Source organism: Oncorhynchus mykiss, chromosome 11, assembly GCF_013265735.2.
Source record: "Oncorhynchus mykiss isolate Arlee chromosome 11, USDA_OmykA_1.1, whole genome shotgun sequence".
Classification (NCBI taxonomy): domain Eukaryota; kingdom Metazoa; phylum Chordata; class Actinopteri; order Salmoniformes; family Salmonidae; genus Oncorhynchus; species Oncorhynchus mykiss.
This window is the reverse complement of record NC_048575.1, coordinates 50,461,634-50,481,235: the sequence shown is the minus strand read 5'-3', so window position 1 is coordinate 50,481,235 and position 19,602 is coordinate 50,461,634. Positions and strand designations below refer to the sequence as shown.

General features: G+C 43.6%; 1 protein-coding gene across 9 annotated transcripts; it reads right to left on the bottom strand.

The window, feature by feature from the left end:
* Positions 1-667: 667 nt before the first annotated feature.
* Positions 668-19,569, bottom strand: LOC110535853 (FK506-binding protein 15). 9 transcript variants are annotated; one of them, XM_036935684.1, is made up of 32 exons: positions 19,272-19,567; positions 16,194-16,297; positions 16,010-16,088; positions 15,820-15,889; positions 15,617-15,691; positions 15,410-15,508; positions 15,154-15,303; positions 14,962-15,030; positions 14,673-14,816; positions 14,414-14,565; positions 14,275-14,323; positions 11,420-11,536; positions 11,255-11,330; positions 10,934-11,037; positions 10,578-10,778; positions 10,397-10,495; positions 10,207-10,301; positions 10,036-10,138; positions 9,056-9,227; positions 8,791-8,927; positions 8,391-8,546; positions 6,523-6,675; positions 6,199-6,291; positions 5,990-6,118; positions 5,397-5,504; positions 4,690-5,279; positions 4,413-4,515; positions 2,599-4,133; positions 2,332-2,404; positions 2,037-2,150; positions 1,795-1,902; positions 668-1,702 (listed from the first exon to the last, which is right to left on the bottom strand). In XM_036935684.1, the coding sequence occupies exons 1-28, from the start codon at positions 19,319-19,321 to the stop codon at positions 4,053-4,055; spliced, it is 3,558 nt and encodes a 1,185-aa protein (XP_036791579.1). In that variant the 5' UTR covers positions 19,322-19,567; the 3' UTR covers positions 668-1,702; positions 1,795-1,902; positions 2,037-2,150; positions 2,332-2,404; positions 2,599-4,052. The 9 variants fall into 9 exon arrangements, with proteins under 9 accessions (XP_036791579.1, XP_036791580.1, XP_036791574.1 ...); XM_036935685.1 differs by having other exon boundaries at positions 2,332-2,399; XM_036935679.1 differs by having other exon boundaries at positions 2,332-4,133.
* Between the last annotated feature and the right edge of the window lie 33 nt (positions 19,570-19,602).

Sequence of the window (19,602 nt, the reverse complement as noted above, 5' to 3'; positions counted from 1 at the left end):
GTCTTGGGGAAAACCTATTATTTTCGTTTGGACTATTATTTTAATAAACACCTTTGAAACTGAGCTAATCCTACTCTGTCCGTGTCTGATCTGTGTAAACGTTTTGACCTAACCCCCTGGTCTGCCACATGATATACTGACCACATCTGTCGAAGCTGTGTCCTGAAGGAAAATCATGGAATTGTAAGGCACGATGGTGCTTAGAGGACATGCAAGGATAAACCTTGATTGGTTCATGCTGAATGTATTTATATGTTTGTTACAAACGAGCTAATCTTTGATCAACTTAATCCATTCATTGTCAGATCTACAAATCGGTAAGCATCTCTGTGACAGCATAGCAAAGCCTCCTGGCCTGCATGCATATGCAGCCTAGAGCTCCAGTGTTACCTACGGACAGAGGGATCCTGGGGTGGTGATGGAGCATGGCCTTAGGGATGGGGTAGAAGCCAAAGCCATCCCACAGTTGTGTCTTCTGGGGATCGATGGCTTTTCTCTGTCCCAGTTGGGCGGAAGGTTGTGCTTTCTCCACAGATAGTCTGAGAAGACCGACCTATCCCAGTCAATGCCATCCCCTCCAGTCTAGTGTAAGAGCTATGAAGACATAAGTGTGTTTCCTTTTCTTCTATTATTCTCAAACAAAACATGGGTTACCAGAATTACCTTATTCAAGTGGAACACTACAAACATTTGTTTATTTTCATTGACTAAACTAAATCCTATGACATAGCAGTTCCTCTCCTCGTTACACACACCAACAGGACATTACGATAGACAAGTGTTGTCCACAAGAAGCATACATCCTAGACAGTATATTTTGAAAACATTCAGTTAAGTTGACATTCTGTAATTCATTTGTTTATGAACAGCTGTAACAAAAAAAAATCTTACATTCTTCCTAAAGCATGGATAATCAAGGAAGTACGTGACCACTGACCACTCTCTACATGAGATGTTGGAAAACAGAAAATAAACAGTTATAAAACTAGGCAGAAAAGCTCACTGTAATAGGAGCTATCAGGGCCCGCATCTTCAGAACCAATGCCCAGTTTCACTCTCCCGTGACTCTCCCTCATTGCTAGACATGTGGAGCCAAATCAGGGTTTTTCCCATCTCTCAACAAGCCTGATGAATAAGAACTGAGAGGCAGCAGCAGGTTTCACGCCTGTTAGTTACATGTACTCTACGCATTCCATTGCACTCAGAGAGCAATGGAGATACCCCTTTTAATGACCAGTCAGATCATAGGTCAGCCATACTTCGAGATACAAAAGAATGCCATGGGGCAGTACTATGACAGTATGAGTGACCTTGCTGTCCAGTTTGTATGTTGAGCGATCCTGCTGGGTGTGTCACCTCAGCACCCTCTCCCTAACACTGTGGAACACCAGAGGCTTGTTCCTGAGGAGGTAAGCACTGGGGACCCTGGGTGCTGGGGGGGGGGGGGGCATGTTTGGGCCTGGGTCTGGGCCTCTGGGCTAGCCTACAATGACAGGAGCTCCTGGTTCTGGGCCTGGGGCCTACCAGCATCCTCCTCCACCCTCTGGGGGTCAGTGTGAGGCTTGGCCAGGACAAGGTCTTTTGGGTGGACAGCTTGCTGTGCCACTAGGGAGCCCAACCCATGCTCACTTCTCAGCTGTGACGTCAATGGTGTCAGCTGGAACAGCACCCTCTTCCACACATTCTTGGACTTCTTTCTGTTCTATAACACACAATATAGATGAGTAAATGTAACACAAAGATAAATAACTTGCCACATACAATTTATGAAACCAGTGAATATATGGTACTCACCACTTTGGAGGTTTTTCAGGACAGAAGGCAAATGAGCTCCTTGACAGTTTAGGCATGTGTACAAAAAGGCAAGTTGACACAAATCTGCATATCTGCCAAGTTTAATGCCTAAAAAGAAGGTTACGTTGTAAGCAAACAATACAATCTAAGGTCTAGGGCTATAACATAAAAAGTACAACATTAAGTGACTGATGACGAAAAATAAAGATAAAATCCACATCAAATACAATAAATCATGTGACCTATTTTGGGCGTGGCTCTGAAGGATGTGTTGGGGATTGGGGATCCACATCAATAGGGAGCCAGAGTCCCATGATGCACTGGAGCAGCTGGCCAAAAGATTGATCTGGGCTGAGCTGCAATAACAGCCACAACAGACATTACACAGCATCAGCTCTACTACAATCAACATTACTCACCATCGAAAAGAATAGTCTACAAAAAAAATACAACTTTGGTTTTCAAAGGGTGTAAGACAAAATCAACAAGTCTTGCATCTGACATTAGGCTTACTATCTGCTAGTGTAACTGACCAACCTTGACTCCCTTGTGTTGCTTGTCACTAGGATTATGGTCAACAGAGTTGAACCCTGGAAAGTGGAGATCTGCACTGCAAAGAATGAGAGTTGTAATTGCTGCAATGTAAACCCTTATGCAAATCTATTGGTCAAACTCTTAAACATATTCAACTAAAATGTAGGACTCAATTTTTGGGGGTGTTTTCTGTTGCAGTATACTGGATGGCCAATGGCAATATACTTACTATATTGAATTGTATTAGGCTATAACTCTGTTCTGGCTCACCTCTCCAACCTTTTGTTGTGCTCCCTCTGGTGGACTTGTGACTGGCTGGAGGGAAGAGTTTGAAAAGCATCTGTGGCAAAATTCGTCTTTTAGAGCAACTTCACTTTAGGGATCTTTCGGCCTTCATTCCACTCTGATACATTAGCCACACTAAGGGTGGTTAATGTATCAAGGCTGACCATAGACTACACTTGAGAGAATTAATGAGTGCAATCATTTAGTCCTGTACATGTGCCACACACTAGCTATTTCCAGTGTCCATGCTAGCATAACACGTTAGCATTCCCAATACATTGGTTCAATCTAAGTAGTGTGCTATTATGTAGATTAGAGACTACTTTTTTGGCGAATCCCCATTCTTCTCGTTCATTGGAAGGAAACAAATTCAAAAAAAAGAAAAAAATTCAAGAAAAATCTATGTAAGAGCTAGCTAAACAACTTTGTTAGCCAGAACGCTAGCTACCCAATAGCTACCTTTCAGAACTTGCGTTACCAAGCAACGGCGAGAGACTAGTTATTCTCCAGCTGCTGGTCAAAGTTGTTTTTACACCCACCCCCATCCTGTCTCGGAGGTTGCCATGCAAGGCTCTCCATACTCATGACATTACTCATCTTGGGCATACTTCTTGATGATATGGTGTTATGTAAAATGTCTATCAACACCAAATTCTGATCCAGTTTTTTTGTCAATGTGTTTTTAAATTTTTTGAATTGCAAGTATCAGTATTCAATTTAGCAAGTTATTGGTTTGATTCTGGATGTCATCACCAAAATGTTCCAGAAATCACACTAGTGCAATATCTTAACGAAATACAAGAAAAGGTCAAGTTGGAAAGGAAACAACAATAGATGTCCATGTACTCTATGCATTTTATTTTCTGGAATGAATATTGGTTAGCAAAAATGTGTAAAAGTTAGAAGTTCTTGAAGAAGCAAGCCCTCTTATCATTTAGCACATAATACATGACCGCCTTGAAACCCTTGAAAACAAAATTACAGACAATCAAACACGACAGGGAAAACAAGCTAAATCATCACCAAAATTATGTTAATTTAAGGCCTAATGAAGTCAACAAATTACAGGACTAACAGATCGATTGATTACTGGGGGGGGGGGGGGGGGGGGTCTGGTGGAAACCACCTTTAATCAATACTTAATTGATTAAAGGTGGTTTCCAGGCAGCAGCAGTCAGGTCCGACCAAAAGATCAACACTGCACAGGTCTCTAACCACAGTGTTCAGAGCAGTCAGACAGCACATCCGTCTCACTCACTTGAGTTGCCTTATCTGAGACAGAGACGGAGTTCACCACGTCCCTTCCATGTACAGAGACGGAGTTCACCACGTCCCTTCCATGTAGTCCCTTTTAGGACAGTGGAAATGATATCTCTAGAGGGCCTGTCCCTCCATCTGGACTTTAAGACTCATAAGACTTCCATCCCTCCAGTTGTTGCTCATCCCAGCCAGTCAAGATCATCATCTTCATCCTCTTCGTCGCCAAACAGAGGGGCTGGTGGAGGTTGCCCCTTCAAGCTCTGAGAAAACATGGGGAAAGTATATCAAATGTGAGTTGTGTTCAGTAATTCTCTGCTGACCACAAAACACTGTTCAGAAATAAATGAAGTTCCTGTCATAGACTTAACAGTAAAGAATGCCACTGAATTCAATCCCAAAACCATCTTTGTGTTACCTGCTGTACTATTCAGAGTAAGCCACAAAACAGATAAACATAGGCTCCACTGACAAACAGGGAGAACAGAAGCAGTGTGTAGACATCTGAGAGAACTGGTGTGGCCCTAGAGATCCTTCCTCACCAGCTCATCATCCTCCTCCTCCTCAGTGGGTGGGGGTTTGGTTGGGGCTGTGCTCAGGAAAAATGTATCCTTCCCATTTTCCTCTCCTACTCCCTCAGTCAGACTGAGAGAATAGTAAAACACGAGTGAGAATGGACACAGAAGGGGGGGGGAGAGAGAGAGAAATAGATGCAGGAATTCATGCATATTAGTAAGGGACTAATTATGAACGTGGTTGGGTATAACGGAGCCTTATCTAAGTTTAATTTTAGTTCACTGGTCTCTCTATAGAACTCACCTTGTTACTTTCCCAGGACTATCATACAGGGGGCTTGGTGGAGGTGGAAGCTGGGTTTGAGGACCTGTGGCTTTGGAGCTAGTTCTTTTCAGTTCACCCAGGGGACACTCAATAGTCCCACTCACTTTCTTCACCTCCGGGCTACTTATGCCACCTTCGGACTGAGTTTTCTGTCCTCTCTCAGAGGGCAGATTCTCCTCAAGGTTTATGCCAGTGGGTTCAGAAGGCTCTGTGGTGAGCTCTCCCTGTGGTTGGGGAGATGGTGGTTGTGGTTGGGGAGATGGTGGTTGGTGCTCTGGATCCGTGTCGATGTCTGCCTCTGGCTCCACTCGAGTCAGTTTCTTCGTCTCTGGTACTGCCTCAAGCTGAGCCCTCTCCTGCACATCTCTGGGGTCTCCCTCCCTCTGCACAGAGGACTCACTAAGGTGCTCAGGCTCAGTCCTCTGCTCCTCCTCTTCTTCCTTCCCATTCACATGAGCATCCTGAGCTGGTCTCTCCTCTCTATGCCTCACATCACTGTCCACCTCCTCTTCTTCCCTCAGATGGGATGAACGTCTCTCGGTACCATTGAGCAGTTGCAAGGTAACACTCTGTAAAGGGACAAAGACCAACATTAATTCACCCACATCCTTTTCAGTCCATCTTCATTGTGAATAACACGTTATTGAGACAACCGTTTTGGTCATTGTCCTGAAGAGATGCTGTACCTTTATGGTGTTGACGATTACGCCGAGCACAGTGCTGCCTGTGTAAGTCTCGTGTAGGTCAAACTCCCCCCTCAGAGAGTGAAACACTCCATTCATTACACGCTTCACCTGCCAGGAAAACATGGCCAGGGTCAAAACATGAAATACAGTTTGATTGATTGATTGATTTTTGTGTCGTACACCAATTAGTGCGGAGCCCGTATGGGCTTATAAAACACTAAGTATGTGTGAACAAAACACACATTTTTCAATGCATAACAAAGTACAGCTTTCACCTTGTCACATTATACACTTCTTCTCCCCAAGGATTTGAAAATAAATTGGGCAATGTCAAACTCCCGTTCTGAAATAGAATACTAGCCTGTGTTCATCATGTAGCCAGAACACTTCAAGGCGAGTATTTATTGAAATGTATTTATTTATTTATTTTATTGACCTTTAAGTTCAGACTGACATACATTTTTATAAAATAGAACTACAGCCCTGAACTGTATGTTCCAAGTTTTGGTTTAAACCAAATATCTACTGCCCAATTTTCCAGGTAAGAAAGACACAGCTGTCTGAAAGAAAACATGGCTCTGTGTCTCCCTCACCTCCCCTGAAGTGTCCTGTCCTGCACTGTCCGCTTGGCCCCCTTGCTCTGCCAGCCTCCTTTCCAGCTCAGCCACTCGCCCCTCCAGCTTCTGTCTCACAGCTGACCACTGCTCCTCCAGGCCTGAATACTGAGAGAACAAGAGAAAGACGTCATAACATTAAGGAGAGTTAGAAATAGCATTAGCAGCTAACACAACCAGATCAATACCTTTTCTTGTAGGACCTGCTGCTCTTCGTCCTGTCCCTGCTGCTGCAACAAGCACTGCTCCTCTGAGTCCCTGGACTGCTTCAGAGCTGAAAACTGTTCGAATGAAAGAGAGCACGTTAGGGTTCCGCACCACTACTCACAGATTAAGCTACAGAATAAATCATTTCACAGCCTTGTACTTATGTCGTTCCCATTGTTGTAGAACAACAGTAACAAATCCCCCTTAGCCACACATTATAAAACGATGTATGAACTCAGGAGTCCAAAGTGGCGTCGTGAGAGAGAAAGTTTTGTGTACGGTATAATATGGGTTAGGCTGTTGACCTTTTCCTGTAGCTGGGTCAGTCTCTGCTCCAGTATGTCTCTTTGCTCTGCCAGTTCGGCCATCTCACGCCCCTGCTGCTCATTGGCCGAGGCCAACGCCCGCTCACACTTCCCCTTCCACTCCTCCTCCAGCTCTGCTTGCAGTTGGGCTAGCTGGAACACACATGCGAAAAAAATACAGACACGCACACGCAGTCAGGCACACACACAAAATGACTCTTCATAGACTAAAAACGTATCCAAAAGGAGATTTAGCTGTGTAAATATTTATCTATCCCTCCCGATAGACGATACACATACACCAGTGTTTACCCTAGGATTTTTTTCAGCAGCGGTGGCCAAGTTAGTGTAGGGGGGGTGGGAGTGTTGTGATGGAGCTGAAAATAAAGTAAAAAATGCCAGTTATAAAGCTCATTTCCTGCAATGGGGCTGAGAGAAAATGTGCAGTTTTAAAACAATTGACCAGTGCAAATCTCTTTAAAAAGTTCATATTCTGTTAACTTATACCCCCCCAAAAAATGTGGGAAGGAAAACTATTTCGCTCCTATTGTAAGTAATTATTGGTCATTTTTCATAGGAATCTGGAAAAACTGAACAATTACTTTCAAGCTAATTTTCTGCAATTCTACACAGTTAGCCATGGCTTGTGCCGTGTTCTTATACTATCTAAGTGACTCAGACATTATAATGAAATCAATATTGTAGATTATATTGTAGATTCTCCCTGTGTAAGAACATTTCCATCCAACCATTTCATGTAGATGAATTTACCGGAGGCATGAAAAAAGGAATGACCGGGCTGATTGCAACATGAAACGCCGGTACAATTGTAGAAATGCTGACAATTTGTTCGTTCTACATGGCGGGATCTTTTTGTGTCTGTAAAATGTATTATGTTAGAAATGGCGGTGGAAACTCCTTAATGCGCAAATATTGATATCATAGCTATCAGATCGAAGTAAACTTGGGAGTCACATGATTTGTTGTGTGGTCCTCCCATTACGACCCAGGAAAGCCTGCAGTTTATTAGGTTACAGATAAAATAGGTTCTGATGAACTTCACAGGGTGGTGAACGTGCACGGTGATGAGCTTGATGCTCCCTTCCATTAAATATTGAGGGTGTTATTCTGGTGACATGACGATCGATGCTTAGCTTCCGTTTGACAAATACTATTGCTCATATCCATAATAATCTCATAATGTAGGTAGCCTACCCGCAATGTATCTGTGAGCTGTTGGTTAGGCTAGAGGGCACGTGCCAAGACCAGTGTGGACCAGCAATATAACGCAACAGTTTTTGTGACAAACTCATCAGTAGAGTTGAAAATGTGATGAAACCCATTTAACTTGTATTTTTAATTCGGTACATGGGAATTTCTTTTATGTGCACTACGTCATCACACAGCCTTTTATTTGCAGAAAGTCATTTTGATGGAAACATCTCTAGTGGGAAAATGCAGATTTTAGAATATTCACATGAAAATCTGTCGCAAATTAGATAGAAACCTAGTTAAGGTCTAGTTTTTACTCTGGTGGCTGTTAGTTCTCAAAGATGATCTTAAAAAATATAGATCCATTATCTTTTCTACATAATTTATATCTGGTTTTAGTTGTTTAACTTTAAACTGAAAATGTTTTACCATCCCCCCAAAATAATAATACATACAATTTATATATAAATATATATAATAAATAAATAAATAAATAAATATAATAAATATACACACACATATACATACATACATACATACATAAATACATACCACACACACATAAAAATGTACATCATATTTTTGGGAGTGGCGGCCACGATTTAATAGTGGAGCCCGCCGCTGCTGATTAATATAGGGGAAACACTGTACAATACCTGTTCTGAGGCTGCCTGGCCAGTGCTGGTCCTGGCCTTGCGGAGCTGTGTCCTCAGACTTTCCATGTCCTGCTGGCTGCTCCTCCTCAGCTCCTCCATCTCCTCATCACACCGTTGCCTCTCTGCCTGCCACTTCCTCTTCCTGTCCGACACCATCTGAGAAGGATGATGATACCCTTAGACACCGATCTAACGTCAGTTTTAGGCCCTTCTCCAACTCTGGTCAAGGTTTAGGAGTGAAGAGAGCTGAACTGAGATCTGTACGCTGATCCTAGATCTTTGCCTCTGGGCAATTTCTACCATGCACGTCTGAGAGGAGGCCCACGCACACTGACGTAAGCATTGGTGCCCAAATCTAAAAGATAAACCAACAAGAACATTTACTGTGTGCCATACTCACTCGTTCCATACTGTCTTTGTCAGCCTTCAGGTCCTGCAGCTCCTCCTCCATGTTGTTCACCCGGAGAGCCATCCCTTTGCGTTTCTGCTTCTCTGTGCGGTACTGAGCCTGGCCTCTCTCTGCAGTCTCCTTCAGCTCTACACACACACACACACACACACACCTTTAGTGACACTTCCTCCATCCTACACCAAGATGAACACACTCTCGCTGACACCTGTCTAACCTCTTTAAATAAAACACATTGTGTAACAGTAGTGTATACCTTCCAGTTGGGTCTCTAAGGAGGAGATGCGTGTGCAGTGTGTGTCGCCATCCTGCAGGGCAGAGGTCAGTTTGTTCTGCAGCTCTGCAGCCCTCTGCTGGTGAGACGTGGCCTCCTGCTGCAGCTGGGACACCCGTGATGTGCACGTGGCCAGCTCCTCTGTCAGACGTACCTGAGGGATAGAGACAAGCACTGATAGTCACCAGTGTTGTCTGTCTATACAATACACAGCCCAGTGACAGGCTGGTGTCCCAATAACCTCAAATTTGCTTATTTTCCTCATCTTCTTTCCTTTATGATCACTAATCTGACTGGAAGCAAAGCAACATGGTGGGAACTGTCCGTTTCTAGACATTTTTTTCCCAGTGGTCATGAACGAAAGGCGACGAGGAAAGGAGGCCATCTCACATTTTTGGGATACAGCCATAGAGAGTGAGTTGACAGTGGTGGTGATTGGCGAGACATGATGATGAGTGAGAGACAGAGTTAACATGGACTCTAACAGCATGACACCGTGGGAAGAAGATTAAGATGACTGATAATGAGGGAAGGGTTGAATAAAAATGAAATAAATGAAAAGTTAGTGAAAGGGGGGATGGGGAAGATGACGAGTGGAGGGAGGTAGAGAATGAGCAAACAGGCTCACCTGGCCCAAGCCCAGGTCCTGAGGCAGAGCATGCTGGAAAGAGTGAAGGACTAAAAGGTCCTGAGACTAACACCGCAGGACAAACAGCCAGGAGCAGTGGATGGAGGTGAGATTCTGTTAGTCCCCAGACACACCAAAGTAAACGCCACTGAAATCCCCACAGCCATGTTAGATACTGTAATAAACCCTTTTGTCATGAGAAGAATTCCTAGAGCCATCGCTATGGGTTTAAATAATCACATCTCATACTGCCTCTGGCTGGGAGTATAAGGGAACGTTTGTTGATCCTTGCAGGGTGATAACAGTATATACAGACGTAGGGTTGGTGATCTACCTTGTCCTGCTCAGCCTGCAGCGTCCGGGCCTGGTTGTGTTCACTTGAGGACTTTAGGGAGTCATTCCTCTGCTCCATCAGCAGGTTACTCTGCTCCATGTACCTGGACGACAACAGGGAAATTCAGCAGATCAATGTCTGCCTCCTACAGCAGATCAATGTCGGTCTTACCTCTGGTTCTGGTTGATGAGCTCCCCGATCTTGCGGTTCTGCTCCTCTATACGTGAGCTCTTCTCGTACACGTCCTTCTTTAAAGATTCATTTTCCTATAAAGACAGTTACACATTTAATGATCAATAAATAAATATATAAATATAAATACATCCGAAAGCTTAAAATCCCCCCCACCCCCGGACTATACCTGAATGATTCTTTGGATGTTGTGCATAATCATGGCGGTTTCCATAGTGACACTGGGCACAGCCAATGAGTGGCCTCCTTGCCTCTGAAGGTCATCAACCTGTCAAAACATGAGGATCGATGAGAAGTGAAAAACTGATGCCTGATAACACCAGAGAAATACCCTTCATATTACTGCTGACCTTTGAAGCCAACTGGTCCACTTTATCTGCCACTTTGCCAACAGCCAATCGGATCTCAGAGTTATGCTGCCGAGCTTCAGCCATAAGGAAGGAAGTGACCTCGCCAGTGCCTCCCATGTATGGTACTGCCTGGGTGGGGTACATCTGGCCCATTGGTTGAAGTTGAGACGGAGACATAGAGGACTGTGGGTAGGCGTAAGGCTATGAAAGAACATAACGGACTGATTTAATGACAACAGAGAATGAGGAGAGCTTCATTAGAAGGGGCGATTAGCCTTAAAGTCAATACAAAATAGCATGGAAATGAGTTACATTTTTGACAGTTGAACGATGAAGATGACATGGGTCATTCTCACCTGAAAGGCATGGGCGGAGCCTGACATCACAGGCTGCGGAGCAGCAGCTGTCATAGCAACAGGCATCAAGGCAGAGGGCGATGCCCCGTGAGGGTGAGAAAGCACTTAAGAAAAAAAAATGAATATGTACAAACTGAGAAATGTCATCCAAAGGCAGCCTCCAGGGCATCAACAAACAGACACCCTGAAAAGGAAGTTTTACAGCAGATCTCAGTCTAACAATTCAAGACATTGGTCTTAAAAAACAGTGATATTGACCTATCTATTGGTCAGCTAAACATGGAGAGTGATGGCTCCAGCAGAGGTTGTGGGAGAGCTCACCTTGCACTGGAGCTTGGGGGGCAGTGGAGATCTGTACAGGAGAAGGAGCAGCAAGACGCTCCTTCACTCTGGGGTCCTGGAGGAAGACAGCGATTCTCTCTCGAATACTTATCTCAGCTACTATACTGTAGGTGCAGCTATATGAAAATAAACCCTTCATCTCACCTCCATTTCTGAGTCGCTGGAGTCTGGCTGGGAGGAGGGCCCTGCCATGAAGGGCAACATGGGCTGACCCATCTTGGCCATGCGAGATATCAGCTTGGCTTTGGTGGCGTCTGGATTCTGGAGCAATGGGAAGATTAAGGAATAGGTTATGCTTTATCAGGTCAGCTGTGCCTAGGGCTGTTGCGGTGACAGTATTTCTGCCACACCAGCTGTCATGAGTAAAGACCACAGTAAAATTACACGTGACCATTGAGTCACAGCAATCTCTTGGCTCTATTGTCCCTCCATCAGGTCCTAATGACCTGGTACTCAGGGCTCTATTGTCCCGCCAACAGGTCACTAATGGCCTGGTACTCAGGGCTCTATTGTCCCTCCATCAGGTCCTAATGACCTGGTATTCAGGGCTCTATTGTTCCTCTAACCACTCTGACGTCAATGAAAATACAATCAAAAATCACATCAAAAACTTACCAAAACAGTATTGTGATTTTAAACCTCACTGTGATTGATCAGTTTGAAGAAAGAAGTTCAACAGCAGGTTGAAACAGTGTAAAACATGTCTGTTGTGGATATTGTTTCAAAGTCTAACAAGGAAATTAAGGTGATAATTAATTCAAAACACCCATATAAATATTAGAGTTTATGCATAGGCTTAGGAGTCCAAGCCCCCCCAAAAAACTGAATTAAAATAATGATTTTGCAGTTATATAATACATAGACCACATATTATGCATGGCAGAAAAACATGAAACAAAACTGATTTAATGTCTTTGGTACATACCGTAATTGGTAGCCTATACTCCAAAATTAAACACATTCAAGTAATCGTCTTTGGAGTGTGGACTAGAGGTCGACCGATTAATCGGAATGGTCGATTAATTGGGGCCGATTTCAAGTTTTATACCTTTATTTAACTAGGCAAGTCAGTTAAGAACACATTCTTATTTTCAATGACGGTCTAGGAACAGTGGGTTAACTTGCTCTGCAATGGCCGCGGCTTTTGTGGAGCGATGGGGAACGCTGCTTCGAGTGTGGCTGTTGTCGATGTGTTCCTGGTTCGAGCCCAGGTAGGGGCGAGGAGAGGGACGGAAGCTATACTGTTACACTGGCAATATTATAGTGCCTATAAGAACATCCAATAGGCAAAGGTATATGAAATACAAATGGTATAGAGAGAAATAGTCCTATAAATACTATATTAACTACAACCTAAAAACCTCTTACCTTGGAATATTGAAGTCTCATGTTAAAAGGAACCACCAACTTTCATATGTTCTGAGCAAGGAACTCAAACATTAGCCTTTTTTACATGGCACATATTGCACTTTTACTTCTCCAACACATTGTGTTTGCATTATTTAAACCAAATTGAACATGTTTCATTATTTATTTGAGGCTAAATTGATTTTGATTGATGTATTATATTAAAAATAAGTGTTCATTCAGTATTGTTGTAATTGTCATTATTACAAATATAAAAAATAAAAAAATAAAAAAAATAAGTGTCTGATTAATCGGTATCGGCTTTTTTGGTTCCCCAACAATCGGTATCGGCGTTGAAAAATCATAATCGGTGGACTGTATCATTATGCATACTGGATGGACTGGTTACCTTATGCTACTCTCCAAAATGTCTATCCATGATTCTGGGAGAGAATGTATGGCCCTAGGCAATGCTGTTGGGTCACCGATTGTGCAGGGTGGCTTACAGTTATCCTCCAATGAGTGCATTTGTATTTGATTTTGAATAGCCTAGTAATAGGATAATTGAGGGACCCCTCTAGGTATAATTATTTACTTATACTTTAAAAAAAATAATATATATATCAAGGTTTTAAAGTGTCAATCCTAAATCTAGGAGATATCAATTTTAAAAACGAATCTCTATATACATACATACTCAAACACAGTACCAGTCAAAAGTATTTGTACTATTTTCTACATTGTAGAATACTAGTGAAGACATCAAAACTATGAAATTACACATGGAATCATGTAGTAACCAAAAAAGTGAAGTGTTAAATAATTAAAATATATTTTAGATTTGAGATTCTTTAAAGTAGCCACCCTTTGCCTTGATGGCAGCTTTGCACACACTTGGCATTCTCTCAACCAGCTTCATGAGGAATTCACCTGGAATGCATTTCAATTAACAGGTGTGCCTTGTCAGAAGTTAATTTGTGGAATTTCTTTCCTTCTTAATGAGTTTGATCCAATCAGTTGTGTTGTGACATGGTAGGGGTGGTATACAGAAGATAGCCCTATTTAGTAAAAGACCAAGGCCATTTATGGCGAGAACAGCTCTAAGAAGTAAAGAGAAATGACAGTCCATCATTACTTTAAGACATGAAGGTAAGTCAATCCAGAAAGTGCCATCACAAAAACCATCAAGCGCTATGATGAAACTGGCTCACATGTGGACTGCCACAGGAAAGGAAGAACCAGAGTTACCTCTGCTGCAGAAGTTCATTAGAGTTACAAGCCTCAGAAATTTCAGCCCAACATCACCTGTTCAGAGAGACTGTGTGAATCAGGCCTTCATGGTAAAATTGCTGCAAAGAAACCACTAATAAAGGACACCAATAAGAAGAGACTTGCTTGGCCTTAGAAACACAAGCAATGGACATTAGACCAGTGGAAATCTGTCCTTGGTCTGATGAGTCCAAATTTGAGATTTTTGGATCTAACTGGAGATGCTAAACGTGTTTATGTTCATTTACAGTCAATTACCGTGAGACCGGCAGTCTTTTGCATGACAATAACCATCTGACAAAATATTATGATTGCCAGAGCCCTAGCTGTGCCTGTTTTATATAAAAGTCTAATGTGACTCAGATGAGAGAGAAAGCACTCACTGTCAACTGTTCACTGATGGAATTCGACTTTGCCCGAAGTGGTGGTTCCCTGAAAAAGAGATGGGGAAAACAATCGAAAGAGGAACAAAGACAGAAAAGAGCTGGTTGTGATTGTGTTTAGATGAGCCTATGCTTTTACCCTGGTCTCCCGGGGCTTGTAGCACGGAGCAGAGTGGGACCTGCCGGGAGGTAGGGACCCAGGTTCTCCACACAGGGGACAGGTGAAGAGGCAGCAGAGTCCCGAGACCCAGCACTGGCACGGTCAGACCCACTGTCTTTCGCCAACTTCACCTGGGGACACAACAGAAGGGCATGATGATACAAAGACACTCATTAAATATTACATTTTGGCTTAGAGTTACTGGACAGTCCCATTTGCGAGATGCTGGAGGTCCTACCCGTCGTAGCTCTGCCTCAAAGATGAGTGTGCTGTCTGCTGGGATGCGGTTGGCTACTCCTTGGGAGCCATAGCCCAGACTGGGGGGGATCACCATGAGACGGCGGCCTGACTTCCTCATACCCACCATGCCCTCCTCCCAGCCCTAGCAATCAGAGAGGACAGAGGAAGCTGTGCATTCCCCATGCATGTCTGGTATGGAATGCCCCTACTATTCTTCTTTAGAACAGAAGTGTTAGCTGTGCCTAAACAACCCACATTATTCACCAATTGTACATCAATTAAATCACCTTAATCACTTTTCCAGCGCCAAGTTTCAGTCGGAGCAGCTTGTCTTTGTTCAGGTTGGAGTCAAACACCTGAAACAATAGTTGAACATTACAAGAACACTGCTGTACCACTAGCTCCCAGGGCAAAGAGGACACACAGCAATGTGCGAAGCACTAATCTCTAACGGCACAACACACACAGCCATAGCTTACCTGTCCGATGGCATGGTTCTGTAGGAGCCACCCTGTGTATGTCATCTCCAGGGAGTCTCCAGTCTCAACTCCCTGCCCCTCCCCTAGTGTCAGGTCCTGCACCACCACCATATCTAAGGAGGGGGCGCTGTTTACTTTTGCCAAACACACCTAAATTAAAGAAGCAGCCAATTTAAAATCACTTTTATACCAGTCTACATTAAAATAAATTCTGCACAAAGCAATTAAACATGACCTAAGCTCAGCTGTCCATCACCTCTTTACAAAAGTCTACAGCAGCCTTCTCTGTGTCAAACATCAGGGACCAGTTCTGGCGCTGGTCATCATAAAAAGTGCAGTAGTTGTTGGGCTGAACCTGCAGGAGACAACGGGAGAGAGCGAGATTCTTTTAGAGAAGCTTACTGGCTCTCTTTTCACCTGCTCAGCTTCCTCTGACAATTTTTTTGGTTTGTTTTAAACTCACCGTAAAGATGAAGCCAACATGAATCTTGGCCGCAGTCACTTGTTTCTGCTGACTGATGTAAAGCAAGAGTTTGTACTACGAGAAAACAGACAGGGAACTTGTAGATCAATGGTAGCAAACTTGCATGATGATAAGCATTTTCAAAGCGATAGAAATCTTATGAAAATTGACCGTTTTCAATAAAAGCACAACTCTGGTCTCACCTCTTTTGTTGTTTGGTTACCCAGGACTGCAGCTCCCAGCTTTCCTTGTTTCTGATACTGCCCGTTAAGACTAAACAGAAAGATGCACCGTCAGTTGTGGATTAAGTCAAAACCAATGAATGGGCCTAATGATGTCACAGGATCCACGGGGTGGTATTTCTAGTCACTTGTACAGTTTAAAGATACTCACTATTTGAAAGCATGGATAGCTGTAGCCAATAGTACTGCAGGAGCACCCGGAGGGAACGCAGGTTTCTGGGCAGGAGGACCTGGAAATAAAACAAACATGCGGTAAACACATCTCAGGTTCACCTGAGCATATTAACCAAACTTTGGTCACATTCCCTTGCGTCGGGTTAAGTTCTGTTTTTTACCTGGATTTGAGGTCTTCCTGGGCTGTTTAGGGGCTGTATATTGAAAAGATTCATTCCCCTGACTTGCTGCTTGGTCCAGTCCAAAAAGTGATGCCAGCTTTGCACTGAAATAACAGAGGAAGTGATATTTAGGTTATTTCTGTAAGCCTATTATCGGCCTATTGGTATAATGAGCTAGGTCTACTAAACCCCGCCTCCTAAGTTCCCAAATATTTTATCAAAAGACATCAATACACCATGGTATGTTCCATAAAGACAAAAACATCTCATTGAATGAAAAGCTAAAAAGGTATTGTGTTGATTGAGCAGCTGTCCTGTTTCATGGTTAATCATTTCCTGGCTCACTGTTTCTGATTTCACCGAACACAAAAAAATGCTAGTGAAAAAAAAAAGTGAACGTATATTCTGCAGAGAACAAAAGACCCATGCCCAGTTGACACAGCAACCGCACACTGTATATCAAGACCCATGCCCAGTTGACACAGCAACCGCACACTGTATATCAAGACCCATGCCCAGTTGACACAGCAACCGCACACTGTATATCAAGACCCATGCCCAGTTGACACAGCAACCGCACACTGTATATCAAGACCCATGCCCAGTTGACACAGCAACCGCACACTGTATATCAAGAATCATGCCCAGTTGACACAGCAACCGCACACTGTATATCAAGACCCATGCCCAGTTGACACAGCAACCGCACACTGTATATCAAGACCCATGCCCAGTTGACACAGCAACCGCACACTGTATATCAAGACCCATGCCCAGTTGACACAGCAACCGCACACTGTATATCAAGACCCATGCCCAGTTGACACAGCAACCGCACACTGTATATCAAGACCCATGCCCAGTTGACACAGCAACCGCACACTGTATATCAAGACCCATGCCCAGTTGACACAGCAACCGCACACTGTATATCAAGACCCATGCCCAGTTGATATACAGTGTGCGGTTGCTGTGTCAACTGGGCATGGGTCTTGATATACAGTGTGCGGTTGCTGTGTCAAGACCCATGCCCAAACAATAGAGAAACACTGCTCTTATGAGCCCTTTCCTCTGACGTATTGGGATTCAGATACCCTCAGTCTAACTGCCTCCAACAAGTCAGCATTCCGTAGTTAACACCACGATGACTTGTTAACGTTAAGCCAAGTAGCCAATTCCCACATTTAACCGGTCGTTGAATGCAACAACACAATACCATTAGTGTAGGTCATTTTATCACAGCAGCTCTTACTACGACTACACACTAGAATAGCCTATATCACGAAATTGAAACGTCGCTAACAATGTCACATTGCCATAACTGAAGCGTAAATAGAATGACCACAATAACATTTTCCCAGTCGCTATTAGAACCAGGCAACCACAAATTCAATTAATAAGACACCCCATAACCTTCCTCAACTGCTACAGACAGACCACCAGGGGCAAATTAGGCTTATGTGGTCATCATCAAGACAAAACATCAGGTTTTACTTTAACTGTTCCCTCCAGAGCAGGGCAATACTGACCCTTGGATCTCCCTCCACAGGTAGTCATTGTCCCTTAGAGCAGAAGACATGGTGGACACCTCGAAGCCCGTCTGTTGCTTACGACTGGTGGTGAAGGGTAGCCCCTTTCGCCTACATGTGTAAGGCTGGCACGGGCCACCCAACACACTGTGTTTCAGTGTTCCCACCCTCAGTGATGCCCTCCACTCCTTTCCTCAATGTCTTGCTCCCCAAAGCGGTCACACATCCATGGCAGATCTGACACCATATCACTGGAAGAGCTGTGGAGTTCCGGCTCAGTCTGCAGTCCAGAGTGTGCTGAGCTGAAGGAGCAGGCAGCCCTCGCCCTACTGGCCCTAACTAGCAGCATGTGAGAGGAATTAGGAGCCACAATGCTCGCCTCCCCCCTCCTTCACTGCTTCTGGCCCAGACAAGCTTCATTCCGCCAAATCATATTAGCTGAGGGAACTATTGCCCTACTAGCCAGGAAATGTTAGAGAGCAAAACACATAGGCCGTAGTTGGCAGTTAGCCTGCATTGTACAAGTGATTTTTAGTCATCTACTTCAGAGCAGACATAGTAGGCCGATTAATCCAGCAACTAAAAACTGGGCTCGCAGCCAAAAGGGGGAAATCACAAACGACCCAAAGCGTAGGATCTAGCAACTAGAGTGACCTGCAACTGAATCAGTTGCATGAGGTACCTCCTACTGTACCTGCAAATCCCATGCAGTACTGTGTCTCTGGGTAAGAGGTGGAGGACAAAGACTATCTCACAAGGCTCTGACTGAGGATGCGCGAGGAGTCAGACAAGGTCAAGTCACCCTTCCCATCGATTATTATTTTGCAAGGCATAGATGTGGTAAAGAGGGTCAATCGAACACGACCAAAACAATGGAATTGACTTGAAAACGCACGGGGGAAAGATCCCGAGACTCATTGCCCCCCAATAAAATAACCTACTTTTAGGCCATTGTTTATATGTGTATTTCACACTAATTTTAGGTGAAAATTAGAGAATAATGCTTGCTTAAGTAACAACATTATGGGCCTCTTACAATACTTCAATCATGACGGATTTGACGAATATCCACTTTGTTTGACCAGATTTGTTTGACTGTGCGCCAATCTGGTAAATGTCTGCGTTCCATTGACTTCTTTACAGCATCTATGCACCCGACTTGCTCAAGTAAATAGAAGGGTTGGTTTTTGAGCAACAAAAAAATACCAGCGCGCAACCACGAGGAAAACAGAGGTTGGCTTAGATGGTTGACAACATGTAATCTGTATTTCGTCTCCAATGTTTATTGAAAACAAATATATTTGCACAAGGACCACTTGTTGTCGCTCTAATACATCATTATAGTTGTTGGTTAGTTAGCTAGAGATTTTTTAGCTAGAGAATTTTTGACCATATTAACATTGACAGGAAATCAGTCAAAACACCTCAAAACAAGACATGGTATCAATAACAATGAAACAAGCTGAAACGAGAAACGATTCCCCCACATCGCAATTTCTTGTAATTCTTACTAGCAATCTGTCCAGAAAAAGAAAGGAAACTTACTCACCCTCCAGTAGGTGACAGAAAATCTCCATCCTCGTCGTCAGGGGCAAACATTATGAATGGATTTGCTATTGAGTAGTACTATTTTCTCAAATAGTATGATGTGTCTTGGGGTGAGAACTATAATACTTATTGAGAAATAACGCTATGACTGCCACCGCTCACTGAACTTGGATCTCTTCCTGTTCAGATCAGCTGACATACCACCTGATCCATGGTGCTGTAAAATTTTCTGCTCCGGGGCAAATTGAGGCACTCTTTAAATTCCATTTCCGTTTGACACACAGCGGTAGCTTTTCCTGTAGGTCTGACTGCAGGTCCAGGGTCAGTTTATC

Bases quoted from the DNA above. Each gene is read 5' to 3' on its own strand.
- LOC110535853 (XM_021621184.2), bottom strand. From the start codon at position 19,321: ATGTTTGCCCCTGACGACGAGGATGGAGATTTTCTGTCACCTACTGGA. The intron at 16,089-16,193 runs GTAAAAAACAGA...TTTTATTTCCAG, and splicing joins CAGGAAGACCTCAAATCCAG to GTCCTCCTGCCCAGAAACCT. The intron at 4,516-4,689 runs GTGAGTTCTATA...CTATTCTCTCAG, and splicing joins AGTCCTGGGAAAGTAACAAG to TCTGACTGAGGGAGTAGGAG.